This window comes from Kryptolebias marmoratus, linkage group LG2 (assembly GCF_001649575.2).
Source record: "Kryptolebias marmoratus isolate JLee-2015 linkage group LG2, ASM164957v2, whole genome shotgun sequence".
NCBI lineage: Eukaryota > Metazoa > Chordata > Actinopteri > Cyprinodontiformes > Rivulidae > Kryptolebias > Kryptolebias marmoratus.
In genome coordinates this window covers 25,536,552-25,552,302 of record NC_051431.1, presented here as the reverse complement: position 1 = coordinate 25,552,302, position 15,751 = coordinate 25,536,552, and the positions used below count along the sequence as shown (strand labels likewise).

Below are 15,751 nucleotides of genomic sequence, written 5' to 3'. Positions count from 1 at the left end.
CCAAAAAAAAAACAAAAAAACAAAAAAAAAAAAACAAAACAAAACAAAAAAAAACCACACACACCACCCTGTAACACTGAATCTATATTATACTGTTTGGAGCACCAAGAATGCATTGACAAATTAGTTCAAAATATATTTTAAACATGAAGACGATCCTTGCATTTCAAAGCTTTCACGTTTTTTATGAACATATTTTAGTAGGAGTAGCTAATTGAAGCTCGTGAAACGCTGTAGGCCTTCTTAGCTGAAGTCTTTTTTTAAAAGTCTGAATGATCAATATCTGACCTGTTGTGGATACTACTGTTTGAATGGACTCAGTTAGAGAAACAGAGTTTAATTCTGATCAGACTGACAAGCTAATAGCCAGTTCAAACACAGCCAAGACCAAAGTGGATTGCTGCCATATTTGAAACAGCTCCAATCTCCAAGATTTCATAGGGGATCAACAAATGTTTATAGATTTTTACATCACAGCCAGTTTATAAATTACACTGTTATTTACGTAGACTTTTGTGATTAGTTGTAAGTGCAAATAACAGGAGCAGCTGCAAACTGCAACACCTCCAGCAGGAATTAATGTTATTTTATTTTTACGCATTTTGAACAAGAACAAAACCAAACAAAAACCAGTCTGGCATACAGATTGGTCCCATCAATGACACCAGGTAAAGGAACATGTCGGGTTAGGTGGTTGGACGGTTTGGACCCAAGATGCAGACAAACGAGCAGCTCCAAAGAAAACTAATTTATTTAAAATAACAAAACAAAAGGCTGTCTTGGCAGCAAAACTTAAAATAACTAAAACTCTCAAACCATGGCAATACTGGGGACACGAGGCGGCTGACACAAGGAAACCACACAGCGCATCTAGCAACAGTGAGCAGTGGACGGAGATGAACAGGTGTTAAAGGCTGATGTGAACGAGGGAGTGGAAACAGGTGACAGATTAGTAACACGGCACAGGTGTGAGAAGAAGAGGCTGACTGACATGGAAGAGAGAGTGATGGCACGCTGAGGGCACAGGGAGCAGACTACACAACAACTTACAACGAAAAAAACTAAACACAAACAACAAGAAACAGAATTGATGAAAACAATAAACTTAATACAAAATGAAACTTCAAAAATAATTCAGATCCTCACAGAACAGAGCAAACAAAGTCATGAGAGAAGTCTTTTTTTTCCTTTTCCAGTCCAGTCCTTTCTTCAGTTTAGAAATAGTCTCTGTGTTTTGTTTTTTTTTTGATAAACAAGTTGCCTTCATCTCAAAATTAATTTCCATTACATATTCTGCCTGTTCCCCCATACCATCCCCATATAGCAAAAATAAGGTCCTTCCTGTATCCCATATCTAACATATTCCTTTATACCATATGAAACGACATAGACTAAAGCCCAGGGTGCTTACATCTCTTTACCTGTCATCTCCAATAAAAATGAGGCTTAATTCATATGGAGTCACACAAAGTCTGCTTAGTGCAGGGGTGTCCAATCCTGGTCCTCGAGGGCCTGCATGTTTTACTTGTTTCTCTGCTCCAACACACCTGATTTGAATCAATGGCTGATTAACAGGTTTCTGCAGAACATGAAGAGGTGATTAAACCTCTGAATCAGGTGTGTTGGAGCAGAGAAACAGGTAAAACATGCAGGATGGCGGCCCTCGAGGACCAGGATTGGACACCCCTGGCTTAGTGTGTGGATGTGAAGGCTCGCCGCAATTTCAACCTGGCAGACTCACCCAGCTGTCCAGCATCAGTCATCATGGATTCTCGCTCCCAGCTGCCAAATCGCATCCAGGTGCAGGATATAAGGCTCCCCGTCCACGGCTCCTCCTGCTCGCCAGCCAAGTCTCGTCCCACCACCTCCCCGATCTCCACCCTCACTTTCTTATGCTCCTCTGGACTCCCCTTCCTCGTCCTCTATGCCACCACCAGGTCCGGGTCCCGGGGGATGACTACCCTAATCTCTCACCCTACTTCAATCATTCAAGCTCACAGCGGTTCTCTGCAAACTCGTCTTCTGCCGGGGCCTGAGCGCCAAAGACCTCTAACCAATAAAACACTCTAATTGTCTTTATCTCTCCGTGTGAGTCTCTCCAGGTTGAAATGATTTCAACCCACTTCCTCCATGTTAAATCAAATTTATCCTTTTCACACGTCGTCCGTTTCGGCTCCGTTATGACCTCTCCTCGTGGCATAGAGGCAAATCAGCGTGGGTTGGCTTCGACCTCCCTCGCCGCCTCGGTCCATTCAGAAATCACACAGGTGGCCAGAAGGCGTCTAAGTCCTGGATTGAAGTGTTTTGTAAAAATGCCTTCTATTTGTTTTGTTTTTTTCCCATAAGCAGGAATTTCATAAACTTTCTGCTGTAATGTAAAACTGACACAGGTGTAAAGTTTTATAGAGTAGCTGTTAGCTCATCAGCTTTAAGTTTATTTCTCCAAACTGAGGCCGTTCAAAGAGTTATCTACAGCAGGTAAGATATTAATAGTTCAAAACCTTTCCATAAGAAGGTCCAAATGTCCAAACTATTCTTTAACAAGTAAACATCCTAATTAACATGTTTTATTGTGAGTAATGGTTTCTTTATTTAGAAGGCTAATGTTTTCTGTGACAAAACTCCGCCTTTAATCACAGTGGCCTCACAGGTCACTCTCTGCCACGCGATCAGTACGTACTGATTTATAATATAAAACCACTGGTTGTTATCTTCCCAGCATAAATGTATTGTTAATAATTGACACACTGATTTTCCATAGTTTCATTCAGTGTTAATTAGTGCTAGAACCACAGAAGGTTTTTTTTCTAAGTTCATCTGATCAGTACTTCTCCTCCCAGGGAGCCTGAGTCCTACAGGCCTGTACCCCCACACAACAATGGCTTTGTCCCCAACACACAATGTGTGTTGTTGTCCAGGGCATCTACCCCCTCATCTACCCCCCCTTTAATTACCCAACATGCCTCACTCCCCACGGCTAAATGGGCCCTTTTGTTTGTGTTGTTGTTGTTGTCGACGTGCACGCTTGTTGTGCCCGTGCGAAACAGTAAAACTCTGTCTGTTGTCTCGTGTTGCTTGCAGAAGTACCTGCGATGAGGCCGACTGGTCGACGCTGGAGGCCTGAGGTTTGACTTCCTGCTGCAGGGGACGTTGGGTGGAAGCCTGATAGAGAGTACAAACCATTTTACAGTAAAATAATGTGCACAATATGGTTTAATTTTTGCTTAAAAAATGGTTTCTGCACATCAACTTCATTACACATTAAGCTCTTGTTGGAGTTTGAGTCCAGTTTTTATTTTTCATAAATAATGAGACAAGGTGATTTATTTCAAAATAAAACTCCAGCGTAGACTCGGCAAACATCTCTTTAATGATGCTGACTGATGGTAACATCTTACTTGAATTCCCTGCCTGCTGTTAAATAAAACAATGTTCTCTCTTGATTGTTTTTGTAAAGATATCAATAAAAACTCCAAGTCGATAAGAGTGGGCTATGATTTAAACATTCCAAGGTTGTAATTTTTGACCCTGCTGCCTTCACTGATATGAAGCTGTATCACTGTTATAAAGAAATAACAAATTATCAGAGAAGGCTGTAAAAGATGAAGAAACAAGCAGCTACAATGGCCAAGGTCTAAATATGGGGATCAGTGTTTTGTGTGTGAGTGTGTGTGTGTAAGTGGAGGCTGGACTGTTTGAAGCGGGCTGCCTGAAGCTCCTGGTCACAGTGTGTTAAACGCTGCCCCAGTAAGCTGATCCCAGAGCTGAGAGAGAGAGAGGGATAAACGGTGCACAAAGGAGTGAGTTGCTCAGGCAGCCAGCCTCTCGGAGCCTCTTTCAGATCAGCTGCAGAGGAATATTCAGCTCCTTCGGATCAGGGAACATTGGATGCGTTTCACCTGAGTGTTTCTGCACTGAGGTAAGCTGTACATGTCTGTACTGATGTTCGTTGTTGGTGCTTCTGTTGTCAGTTTATGTTTGTAGGACTGTCTTCAAAGTGATGAAGAGAGTATCTGTAACTGAGACGTTCTTATTTCAACTAAAGTTGTCCCATACTGCGGTAAAATGATATATATATATAACAATATTTGATTACAGGCAGTAAAATATTTCATCATAAAGACAGGTCTGATCATTTGTAAAGTTAAAGGAGCATTCTTTGAAGGAATGCATATCGCCCGCCTCCTTTCATGCCAAAGTTTTAAACTAAGATCATCTTATGATGAAAACTGCCAATAACATGCAACAAATGTGCAATAACATGTGATCTTGCATGATGTGTTAGCAGGTGGAGTATGTGTTGTGAATGACTCGGTCACTACCACACCAAATATTGGCTCAGGTATCTGTAAAGCTGTCTGAGGTGAAGTCACGTTTCTGTTTGCGAAGGTTGATTATCTTGAATTAGGTTGATTCCAAAAGTTAACCAGTTGTAGATCCATCCATTATTTACTTTCTGAGAGTTTCATTAACATCTGTCCAGTGATTCATGAAATATTTTACTAAAGGTGCAGACAAACACGCACACCGACACGAGCAAAAACATTATTGCTCCTTTTTCGACAGGCGATAACAAAACATACAAGCTGATGCTGTACCCCTGAAACCAAACTGCAAGAATATTTAACATCCAGAAATTATTGGTGAGGGTATAACAATCCATTTTTAATTCATATTTTAAATATTTTCTGCTAATTGACATTTAAACTGATGGAAAGTTTAGAATTTAATACATTTCTGACAATAACACCGGTTTGGGACCTGAACTCTTTTTTTTTTTCCTGGTTTTGTTACTGTACCAGAAATGATAAATTTTTGTTGAATCAAAGACAATAATTGTCCCATTGTCTTTTAAACTGCTTTTTTGTTTAAGTATATTTTTAGCAGGACAATGGATGAGTTTAAAAAAATAAATAAGAAAGAAGAAGCGTGTGTTTGCCTAAAACAGCGATCTGCAACCTTCACAATCAAATCATCCAGTTTTCACCATCTATCCACATATTTTCTTTCCCTCTTTGTTCCTGTGCAGGGTCACGGGGAGCTGGTTGCTGTGTGAGAGGTGGGGGACACGTGGACAGGTCTCCAGTCCATCATAGGGACACACAGAGACTAACAACCATTCCCTCTCTCACTCACACCTAGGGACAATTTTAGACTTACCAAAGAACCTAACATGCATGTGTTTGGTCTGTGGGAGGAAACCAGTGTATTCACAGGGAGAACACTGATGCAGAAAGACCCCAGCTGGGAATGGAACCTGTGACCCCAGAGAATAAAGATGACAAAGCTCATAAAGTTCAACACTGTATATTAAAACAATATTTTTTACAGCAAAACTGAAAGAACCAAAATTAGCGTTTGATATTTAATTGCCATTTCTATGTATTGGGACAAAGTAAAAGGCCAAACATTTATAAACAAGAAAAAAGCACAGTGTTGTGTAAATGTCATTTAGAAATATATATATATATATATATATATATATATATATATATATATCATATTCACCTGTACAGAACAGGTACTTGATGTATTCTTAAGTTTACACAGTCAATACATTATTGCTCTTTTCTATTGCTGTTAATAATCCTTGACATCCGAGGACAGGAGAGACTGTGTTAGAAGGATATAAAACTGTTGTCTCCTATTTTTTACAACCATCACAACAAAATTAGTGACGAGGGTCAAGAATGAGCGCTTCAGTACTGAGTCCATCGCCTTTCCTGCATCACGCTGGAGATGGTCATCAGGGCGTGAGTGAGCGTGTGAATGGTTGTTTGTCCCTGTGATGGACTGGAGACCTGTCCATGGTGTCCCCTGCCTCTCACACGACTGGTGGAGATCGGCACCAGCTGCCCCGTGACCCCGAAAGGAAAATATGGGCAAAGAAAAGAAATGGATGAATGGATAAATCTTTTATCCACAGTGGAGCAGTGGTAAAAGCTGTCACTTCACAGTAAGCTATATGCCAGATGTTCAAATACACATTGTTTTTAATGGTTTTAGTTTTAATTAGTCATCTGCGGGGCAGCATAGTGAAGCAGCGTTTAGAGCTGTCGCCTCACAGCGAGAAAGTCGCAGGTTCACTTCCTGGTCTTTCTGTGTGGGGTTGACATGTTCTCACCATGCATGTGTGGGCTTTTCTGCTGGTACTCCAGTTTCTTCCCACAGACCAAAAACATGCATGATAGGTTCATTGGTAACTAAATTGTCATGGAAGGGACTGTGGGAATGGTTGTTTGTCTCTATGTGTCCCTGTGATGGAGCAGTGTACAAAGGGATCATATTTGTTGAGTTATTTTAAACATAGAATTTATCAAGTAATTAAATGTAACGATGCAGGTAAGGGTATGGCGAGACAGACGCTGGAGCGGGCCAGGGAGGCCTTCGTCAGTGGCCGAGCTCGACCTCTGGAGTTCAGACTGCAGCAGCTCCATGCCCTGCAGAGGATGCTCACAGAGAAGGAGACGGAGATCTCCACCGCCCTCAAACAAGACCTCAACAGGGTGAGGGCTCCTTCACGGAGCACTTTGTTGGAGCACGCATGCAGTCAACCGTTCTCTTTCTGGTCCAACAAGCGTGCTGGGTTTCCCCACAGAGCCAGTACGACACGCCACTCCTGGAGCTGATTGGCATTGAGAATGAGATCAAGCTGGCCATAGAGAAGCTCTCAGACTGGGCAGCTCCTCGACCCGTCCAAAAGAACCTCCTCACTATATCAGATGAGGTTTATATTCAGCCAGAGCCTCTGGGAGTGGTCCTCATCATCGGAGCCTGGAACTACCCCTGGGCTCTCACCTTACTGCCTCTTGTTGGAGCTATCGCAGCAGGTAGGGAGGTGTTTCTGATTATCAATAACATCATGTGAATAAAGGCCGCCTTTCATGCAAGCATGTTAGACTAAGATTATTTTGTGTTGACTTGAAACCATTTTGGTTAAACCTTGAAAATAACAGCATGCGCAATCCCATGAAACATTCTGAGATCTCGTTAGCTGATGATCTGTTAGCACTTGGAATATGTGTTGAGAATGACTCAGATACTGCCCCGCCGATATTTAGCTCAGTGTCTGTGAAACTGACAGAGTCATAGCCATTTTTGTGTTTCCTAAGACGCTGACCTGCTGAAATGAATTGCAAAAGGAAAATTAGAGACACTAAATTCTGAAAATTCAAAGCTTATTCTATGCAGCATGAATGGCTCTAGAAAAGCTTTCTAAATGTATCCTCTCCTTTTACCAGATGAGATCATGAGCATGAACACTCAGACAGTAGGATGGTGCCATTCATTATGCCTGAATTGGAAAAAAAAATACAGTATTTCAAATAATCTCTTACTTGAGTGAGTTGTAGCAAGGCCTGCCATCCAGATATACAACGTAAAGAAAAATGTAGATATTATATGATTGTAAATGTAGTTTATTTAAACATTTATGAGCATCTACTCAATTTTCAGTTTGTACCACCTTGGAAAATTGTCTTTTGCATCCAGAGTTATTTACTGTTCTGTTGAACTTAAATCCACATTCTTTATTTATTTGTTAACTGATTCAGGATCAGTATAAAAAGCAGAAAAAAGCCAGATTCCTTGTGTGACTATGTTGCTTTTTTTTAAGCTTGAACTTAAGGATCATTTTGTTTGAATCTTTTCATGTAAACGTACACAAAACAAAGATGCTGTGACCTTTACATCTCTTAAAAAATGATCATCCAGTCTGATAAACAGTTTTTCCTCCCCTCCCTCTCTACCGTTCTCTGTTTCTTGTTGTGAAAGAAACTATCTTACTGTTCTGCTCTTTATATTCCATCGAACAGCTCCCCCACGCCGCATTCTCACCCTCCTACGTGTTCGCTCTGCGTCACCCTCTGATGTCATCCCATTCACAGAAAGCCCCTCTCTCTCTCTCTCTCTCTCTCTCTGAACAGGCAATGCAGCTGTGGTGAAGCCATCAGAGCTGAGCGAGTGCTCGTCCCTCCTGCTCCGAGCGCTTCTGCCTCGCTACCTGGACAAGGTGTGAACGCCAGCCGCTGTTGCTGTTGGGGATAATGTGTCTCTGATGTTAACAGAGCATTCCTTGAAGGCATGCATATCACCCGCAGCCCGTTTAATCCAGAGTTTCACACTGAACTCATCTGATGCTGAGAAGAGATGGAGTTTTAGCTGTTCTGGTCAAACCTCACAAGTTACCTTATGGACGTTCTCATGCAATACTGTGAAAATGTAGCTATGCGGGCAGTGATGACTTTCTGAGCGTTTTGCCAAAATCCATCCAGGAGTTCAAGGGATATTTTGCTAACAGATAGATAGAGTTGACTCCAACAGTTACTGTCAAAGTTTTAGACAAAGATGCTGCATGATGTGTTGTGTTTAAAGTATTTATTGGAGATCAGTCTCAGCTATTCTCACACCATATTTTAGCTCAATATCTGTAAAGCTGACGAAGTTGGAACCTTTTTCGGTTTGGCTAATGTTATTTACCTGTGGTGGCCATCTTGGTTTAGCTGAACTCCAAATGTTTGAGTTGTAGATGTACATCCAGTAACTTTCTGAGAGTTTCATTCGAATCCGTCCTCTGATTCATGAGATGTTTTGCTAACAGTGAAGGCAAATGAACACACCTGCCTATATACACACAGCTACGGGCAAAACATTAATTCAGCTTCAGGGGCAGGCGATAAATAGTCACAGTTTGGTGGGATGTTTACATTCTTTGTGAGATCCAACATCTTCCTGATTCTGAAACCCTCTTCATCCTTTGCCATTTGTTGTGTGTTTTTTATATCATAAATAACTCCAAAACAGCGAAGCAGTAAAGCTTCTTGTTTGTTTCTAGGACCTGTACCCAGTGGTGACAGGTGGCGTGCCGGAGACCCAGGAGCTGCTGAGGCTCAGGTTCGATCACATCTTCTACACAGGCAGCAGCACAGTGGGCAAGCTGGTGATGGAGGCTGCAGCCCGTCATCTCACCCCGGTGACCCTGGAGCTGGGGGGGAAGAGCCCCTGCTACATCGACAAGAACTGTGACATCAGGATTGCTTGCCGGTAACGCGCTCATCAGAGCAGCCAGCCACTAGCAGCCACACACAGCTGAGCTGAACTGCGCCCGATTACAATTTTTCTTTTAAGAAAACGTCAAACACTGTTGACCTGTGAAGGTTTAGAAACCAAAGCTGGTAAAGAGGCATCTGATTTAAATGTTCCATCTAGTTTTCCTGCTGTCCTGCAGGAACAGTTTGAACTGGTGACTCATAAACCATCAAATCACTTCACTTCCTGTTGACTGCAACGTTCAAAGACCCACTCTTTTTGAAGTTGGTCAGCAAAAACTAAAAATTAATTCACTTGTATTGTGTCTGTAAAATAAACTTTGTAACATCATCATACCTTCTGCAGGCACCAATTAGCATTTTGTATTTTCAGCATGTGGTGCAAAAATAAAAACATCACTGAAACTCAAGAAGAAAACATTATCCGCTGATCTGGTTTGTGTGCAGTCGAATCACGTGGGGGAAGTTTGTTAACTGCGGTCAGACGTGCATCGCTCCGGACTACATTCTGTGTGAACCCTGCATCCAGGGCCAGGTGGTCGAATGCATCCGGCAGACTCTACTGGTAGGAGGCAGCTAAAACCTGCTTGGAGGTTTGTTCGACATCAAAGCTGCACAGTGTGGAGCCTTATCAGAATCTGTTTGATCCATCGCAGGAGTTTTATGGCGCCGATCCCAAATGCTCAGCTGACTACGGCCGAATCGTCAACCAGCGGCACTTCAACAGGATCATGAGTCTGATGGAGGGCTACACCCCTGTGGTGGGGGGACAGAGCGATTCCTCACAGTGTTACATTGGTAAGAAAATAAAGCTGGGGTCAGACGGTTTTACCTCAACTCATCATGAGCTTGAATGTCGGAGTATTTATTTGAACCGTTCCAGAGGGGTTTTTTGACCACTCTTGGCAGAGTTAGTAGAGTTCATTTAAAGCAGTTGGTTTCCTGCCACAGACCGAACCTTTAGGCCTAGTCTGCAAAGGTTCAATCAGATTGAGGTCGGGGCTTTTCAGAAGCCTAATGTTAGCCTGTTTTATCCAATCAGAAACCAGTTTTGATGTGTGTTTGGGATCATTGTCCTGTAAGAACACCCAACTGTTTAAGTTTCAACTGTTTGTTGATTTGAGGTGAAAGTGAAGAATGTTGAGAATGTATGATACTCACCTTGACTCCTCCAAATATATGTCTTGTCATTGTTGCCAAACAGCTCAGTTTTTGTCTCACCTGACCGGAAAGCGTTTGACTTGTCCATGTGGGCATCTGCAAATTTCCGTCATGTGACTTTTGGGAAGAGCTTTTTTCTTGGTGAGCACCCTCTCAGTCCATGGTGATGTAAAATTGGCTTCACTGTGGACAGAGACACTGGTGTTCCAGCAATTTCCACTTCATGGCAGGCTTGAGCCTTGGTGGCTCCTGGGTTGTTCCTCCACTGCGTTCCACGGACTTCCCAGTGGTCCGCGTATTGCCCATTCCAATGAGTGCTGCCAAAAAAAACCTTTTTATGCTGGCAAAGAGAAATTACCAGCTGCAGTCAATCTGGATCACTGACAGGAAGTTACTGGGCCTTAGCAAGTTAATGAATTTGAGCCTGTATAGAATATATGGATTAGAGACAATCTATGATAAATTCAAACTTGTGCACCCAGTTCTTGTTTTAAATCACTGAAGTTGTATGCTGATTAATCATTCCACCCTGGAAAATGGACTCAAATAAACCAATAAAAGCCCCAAACTGATATGACCCTCATGTCCATTGTGACTGGACAGAAACCTCTTACCACAACTATTACTTCTTAATGCTTCATCCAGACAAATATACTATTTATATTTTGTTTTGGTCTAATGAAAGATGACGCTGTTTTGAAAAGCCCCTACAGTGTTGAAGGACGTGCCCCCCCACTCCAGGCTGATGCAGGAGGAGATCTTCGGCCCTGTGCTGCCCATCGTGGCGGTGAGTGACATGGACGATGCCATTCAGTTCATCAACGAGAGGGAGAAACCCCTGGCCCTCTACATCTTCTGCTCAGACAAGAAGGTGGGACAGGAAAGATGAAGCAGCTTTTAGAGTTTACAGCCGTTCCTCTGTCTTACTCTGCATTTACGCCCTCTCGCCCAAGGCAGTAAAACGGATGATTGAGGAGACCACCAGTGGAGGAGTGACAGTCAATGATGTCATGATGCACTACACGCTCAGCTCTCTCCCCTTCGGCGGTGTTGGTGAGGATAAGCTCAGTGTTGTTGTGTGTGTTACGTCCAGTCATTAAACATAGGGCTTCTCTCTGTTCTTTGTAAAGTTTACACAAAGTAACGTTTCAAACTGCTATAATACAAGCATGCTGTAATGATTAGTACAGAGTTTTTGAAGTTACACAAAAAACAATAAAGATACCTGACAGATGTAGCCTCTTCTGGAACAGAAGCAGCATCTTGTGAGGAATCCATTACTTTGAACTGAATCACTTTTCCCAAGAAATGAAGCATTTTTTTCATGCTTGCAAGTGCAGCAACACATTTATCTGTAGCACCTGAATATTTAGTGACAACCATCAGTTTACAGACAGGATATGTGATTTGCGAAGAGGGTGTTGCTGTTTACAGAAACTTTTCAACCAAACGTGAACCTGTGCTACAGACTTGTCCTTGAAGAACGAAGTGCCTCTCGGCGTGGCTGCCTGGAACAAGTTCAGTTCAGCGTGTGGACGTTTGATCGCTTTAACTGAGATAAAATGACCTTCAAGAAACAAAATGTTACCCTCTCCTGCCATAGAGTGCTTTCACGAGACGTCTTCAGCAAGACGGTGGAGACCAGAGATATAGGAGACGCAAAGAAACAAGTGTTTGAGTTGACGGCTGAACTCACCCTAAGGACACTAAATTAATTTGATTAAAATTGTAAACTACTCCCAAATCAGTCGCATCACAAAAAGGACATTTTTAGAGACTGCAGACAGACTCACAGAAGATTTTGGTCATGCAGTACACATGTAGCTGAACTGGAGGGCCACTGTCCTGCAGGTTTTAGTTGTTTCTCTGCTTTGAAACATTAAAAGCAGCAGGAAAATAAATCATATTTATGATCACAATAGGAATTGCACATTTTAGCTGTATTCTTGTTCAGATTTATGCAAATAAGAACAAAATAAATCATAATAACAATACAAGGAGCAAAACATTTTGTGCTAGCAGTTTGTTAGTCTGTTCATTTACTGACCTCTATCTGTGTTGTCTTTGTCTGAAACCCACCAGTCTTCAGGATGTTTTCAACACATCTGAGATAATTTACTGAGATAAAAAAACATGCAGTTTGGCACACATATCATAAATTACTACAGTATATTACGAGTCATCAAAATGAGACATTTGTAGTAAAATAAATACATTTTTCTGAAAACAGTGAGATTTAGAAGAGGTTTGCCTTTGATTTATAATAAAATAAATAAAAGCTGAAGTAAACGAAGTTCTGCTTTTATCAGAGGAAATACAACAAACTGGCCTACAATTGTTACAATCATTTTTTTTATTTATTAGCATGTACGTATGTGCTTTATTTTTTATTTCATGCAAATATAAAAAGCAATTTGATCAACAATAGTTTGGTCTTTTTGTTTGCTCTAAAATGTAAAAATACCAAAAAATGTCTACAATGTATTTTACACTTTCAATTTTATGATGTGATGAAATATAGATTTTTATAAGTATTATTTATTTTGAAATGTTTCTGTAGTTCAAACATTGTAGGTTTTGCAGCTCTGAACAAATTGGATTTAATGAAAAAAAAAAAGGCAGAAATGTCTCTTTTGAGCATAAAGGTTGCAGAGGATCTGGATCTGCTCTTCAACCAAGCATTGTTCACATGGACTGTCTAGAAGTTTTTTATCATATCATCATATCACACCTTGCCTCTCTTTCTGAGCTGTCTTGGTACATTTTGGCAGCTTGATGCTCTTGTCTGAAATTTATTTTGCCAACAGCATCGTAACATTATCTGTAGTCTGCACATCACTTCTATAATCATCAAGTCTTTTCAAAATGGCAGCCAGGACTTTCAGAGTTTGAGAAAAATAATGGAAACACTCATTAGACAGTCTTGTAGAGCGCATGGGCCATCCATGTGAGTGCTGTCAGGCTGAATGATTGAACCCCGATGAGACATGACTATAACTCGTGTGTGTGTGTGTGTCGTCCCTCCACCTCCAGGTCAGAGTGGTACGGGCTGTTACCACGGGAAACACACCTTCGACCAGCTGAGTCACCACAGAGCGTGCCTTGTGCGCTCCCTGAACATGGAGCGAGTTAACACGGCTCGGTACCCTCCTCAGGACCGCCGGCGGGCCCGCAGGGTGCGCATGGCCCTCAAGTCTCCTCTGATCGACACGTCCAAGAGGACTCTGATCTGGGCTATCGTTGCCACCATCCTGGGCGTGTGTCTGTTCATCGCTCTGCTGGTTATCCTGCTCATGGCCGCAGGCCTCAACTGTACCTGCTGGTACTGGAGAGGATTTTACAACTAAAGACGGTCCAGAGCAGGAACTCCTTCCAGTGGATTGCTGCAGTAATTCCACCACTTTAAAACTCATTTTGTACTCGGATGGTTCAGAGATTTAAAAAAGTACATAACCTTTTGATCTAACAGTTTTTTTTGCTGTTTTTCAGTTTTATATCAGATGTCTGTAATCGACATTGTTCAAACAATATGATTGTGGGTTCTCCTTTGTTCAAGGATAACATTCACCCCCTTTACAAACATTCATCTATGCATTGTTTTGTTGCAAAATTAAAACATGTGAACATAAAACATATCATCATGCTTTATTTTTTCATATAATGACAGTTTTCCTTTGTGTTTGTAATTTCCCCTCTGCTGCCAGTTTATGAACACTGATGGGTTTCTGTTCGTTTGTGGTTCCCAGAGTTTTGGAGTGGTGCAGCTCCATATGTGTCCATCAGGTGGCAGCAGTGAGCTGCCACACATCAAATCCTCACACGCTAAAGCCTTACAAAAACTATTCTGTAAGGCTCGGCCCTGCAGCTATCTGACCCAGCACTGTTCAGACTTTATCAGCCCTTAGTCCCACTGCAGTTTAGAAACAAAGGAAACAGTTCTCTTACAAACACACACACAAGCTGGTTGTGGGAGCACTCCTGCCTTGTTGTGAATAACCCATCTTTTGAAAAATAATGGCTCATAAGATGAAAATCTGTAATCAGTCCAAGTTCAGCTGAAGCTGTACAGATAGAGCTGGTCTGTGGTGTCTGTAGCGTTGAGCCAGAAAAAATAGGGATGTTCAAACCCCAAATTATTCCTATTATTGCACAGCGCCGAAGGTGAAGCAACAAGAATGTTTTTGCTTGTTTGTGTGTGCGTGTGCTTGTTTGTCTGTAGTGTTTGCAAAACATCTTATGAACTGCTGGACAGATATTAATGAAATATTTTGTAAAGTAATTACTAGATAAATATCTAGAAGTCATTAACTTTTGGAGCCAGTCCAATTCAAGATGGCCAGCACAGCTAATCAACATTAGCCAACACATAAATGGCTGTAACGTTTTCGGTTTTAAAGATATGAAGCTAAAATTTGGTGTGACCGTAGCTTGAAGTCATCATCAACACATACTCTGAGTGCTACTCGTGCAGCACCTTTGCTTAAAACTTTGGCATTTACTTTTAGAATCAGCAGCAGTTCTTCCTGTTGGTAAATAGAAGCCAAAAGGTGAGATTTGTTCGGTGGGAGGCCATGTTGTATTTTTTGAGCCGGAAGCTGGTTACTCGAGATGTGGAGCTGTACCCTCCTACACACCCTCCCACCTCACTAACAGGCTGTCATATCAATTACAGAGAAACATGACACTTTTCTTTAAGCTTCAAATAACCATCCATCTTTTTTACCTGCCTTTTCCTTTCTGGGTTGCGGGGAACTGGTGTCTCCAGCAGTCACTGTTAAAGGCGGGGGACACCCTGGACAGGTCTCCAGTCCATCACAGGGACACAGAGACAAACAACCATCCACACTCCGACTCACACCTAGAGACAATTTTAGAGTTACCAATGAACCTATCATGCATGTTTTTGGTCTATGGGAAGAAACTGGAGTACCAGGAGTAAACGCACACATGCATGATGAGAACATGTCAACCCCACACAGAAAGACCAGGAAGTGAACCTGTGACCTTCTCGCTGTGAGGCGACAGCTCTAACCACTGCTTCATTGTGCTACCCCACAAATAACTAATTAAAACTAAAAGTATTGAAAAAATGTATATTTGAACATATAGCAGCAAGGTAAGAGCTACGTCAATCAACAAAAATCAACACGAGAAAAAATGATCAGAAGTGAAATTTTATGTTTTAGTCAGGAAAATGTCTGATTTGTTTACTTGAAGGGGAAGGACTTAAAACTCGTACTGCAGCCAACCACTAGGGTACATACTCATCCTTTGTGGCTTTAACTTCCAGCTTCCAGACCTGTCTCTAGTTATAATAAATCTCAGTGATCTGGACAGTGCGGTGTTACTGCTTAACCAACTTCTTCTGCTTCTCCATGTTTAATGGCAGATTCAAAAAAAGTTAAAAAACAAAAACAACTGGACTTCTATTCTGTAGCTGAAGACGTTTCGCTTCTCATCCGAGGAGCTTTCTCAATTCAGAAATAGAGAGTGTGGAGTTGAGCTTTTAAAGCTGAGATGTGATGTAAGCTGGATTGCTTGCA

At 41.8% G+C, this 15,751-nt stretch overlaps 2 protein-coding genes across 5 annotated transcripts in view; both read left to right on the top strand.

Moving 5' to 3' along the window:
- Positions 1-3,484, top strand: part of LOC108239344 (aldehyde dehydrogenase family 3 member A2) — a 32,796-nt gene extending 29,312 nt beyond the window's left edge. For both annotated transcript variants that reach the window (XM_017422002.3, XM_017422001.3), the window contains exon 11: positions 3,082-3,484. In XM_017422002.3, the coding sequence (XP_017277491.1) occupies positions 3,082-3,096 (15 nt within the window). In that variant the 3' untranslated portion in view covers positions 3,097-3,484. The remainder of the gene's footprint in view (positions 1-3,081) is intronic.
- Positions 3,485-3,601: 117 nt separating this feature from the next.
- LOC108239348 (aldehyde dehydrogenase, dimeric NADP-preferring) lies at positions 3,602-14,388 on the top strand. 3 transcript variants are annotated; one of them, XM_017422011.3, is made up of 11 exons: positions 3,602-3,919; positions 5,030-5,059; positions 6,343-6,506; positions 6,599-6,830; positions 7,926-8,011; positions 8,834-9,042; positions 9,495-9,612; positions 9,704-9,845; positions 10,913-11,079; positions 11,162-11,261; positions 13,242-14,388. In XM_017422011.3, exons 3-11 carry the CDS (start codon positions 6,351-6,353, stop codon positions 13,553-13,555), a joined length of 1,524 nt encoding a protein of 507 aa, XP_017277500.1. In that variant the 5' UTR covers positions 3,602-3,919; positions 5,030-5,059; positions 6,343-6,350; the 3' UTR covers positions 13,556-14,388. The 3 variants fall into 3 exon arrangements, with proteins under 3 accessions (XP_017277500.1, XP_017277496.1, XP_037829563.1); XM_017422007.3 differs by lacking the exon at positions 5,030-5,059 and having other exon boundaries at positions 13,242-14,387; XM_037973635.1 differs by lacking the exon at positions 3,602-3,919 and having other exon boundaries at positions 3,927-5,059.
- The last annotated feature ends 1,363 nt before the right edge of the window (positions 14,389-15,751 follow it).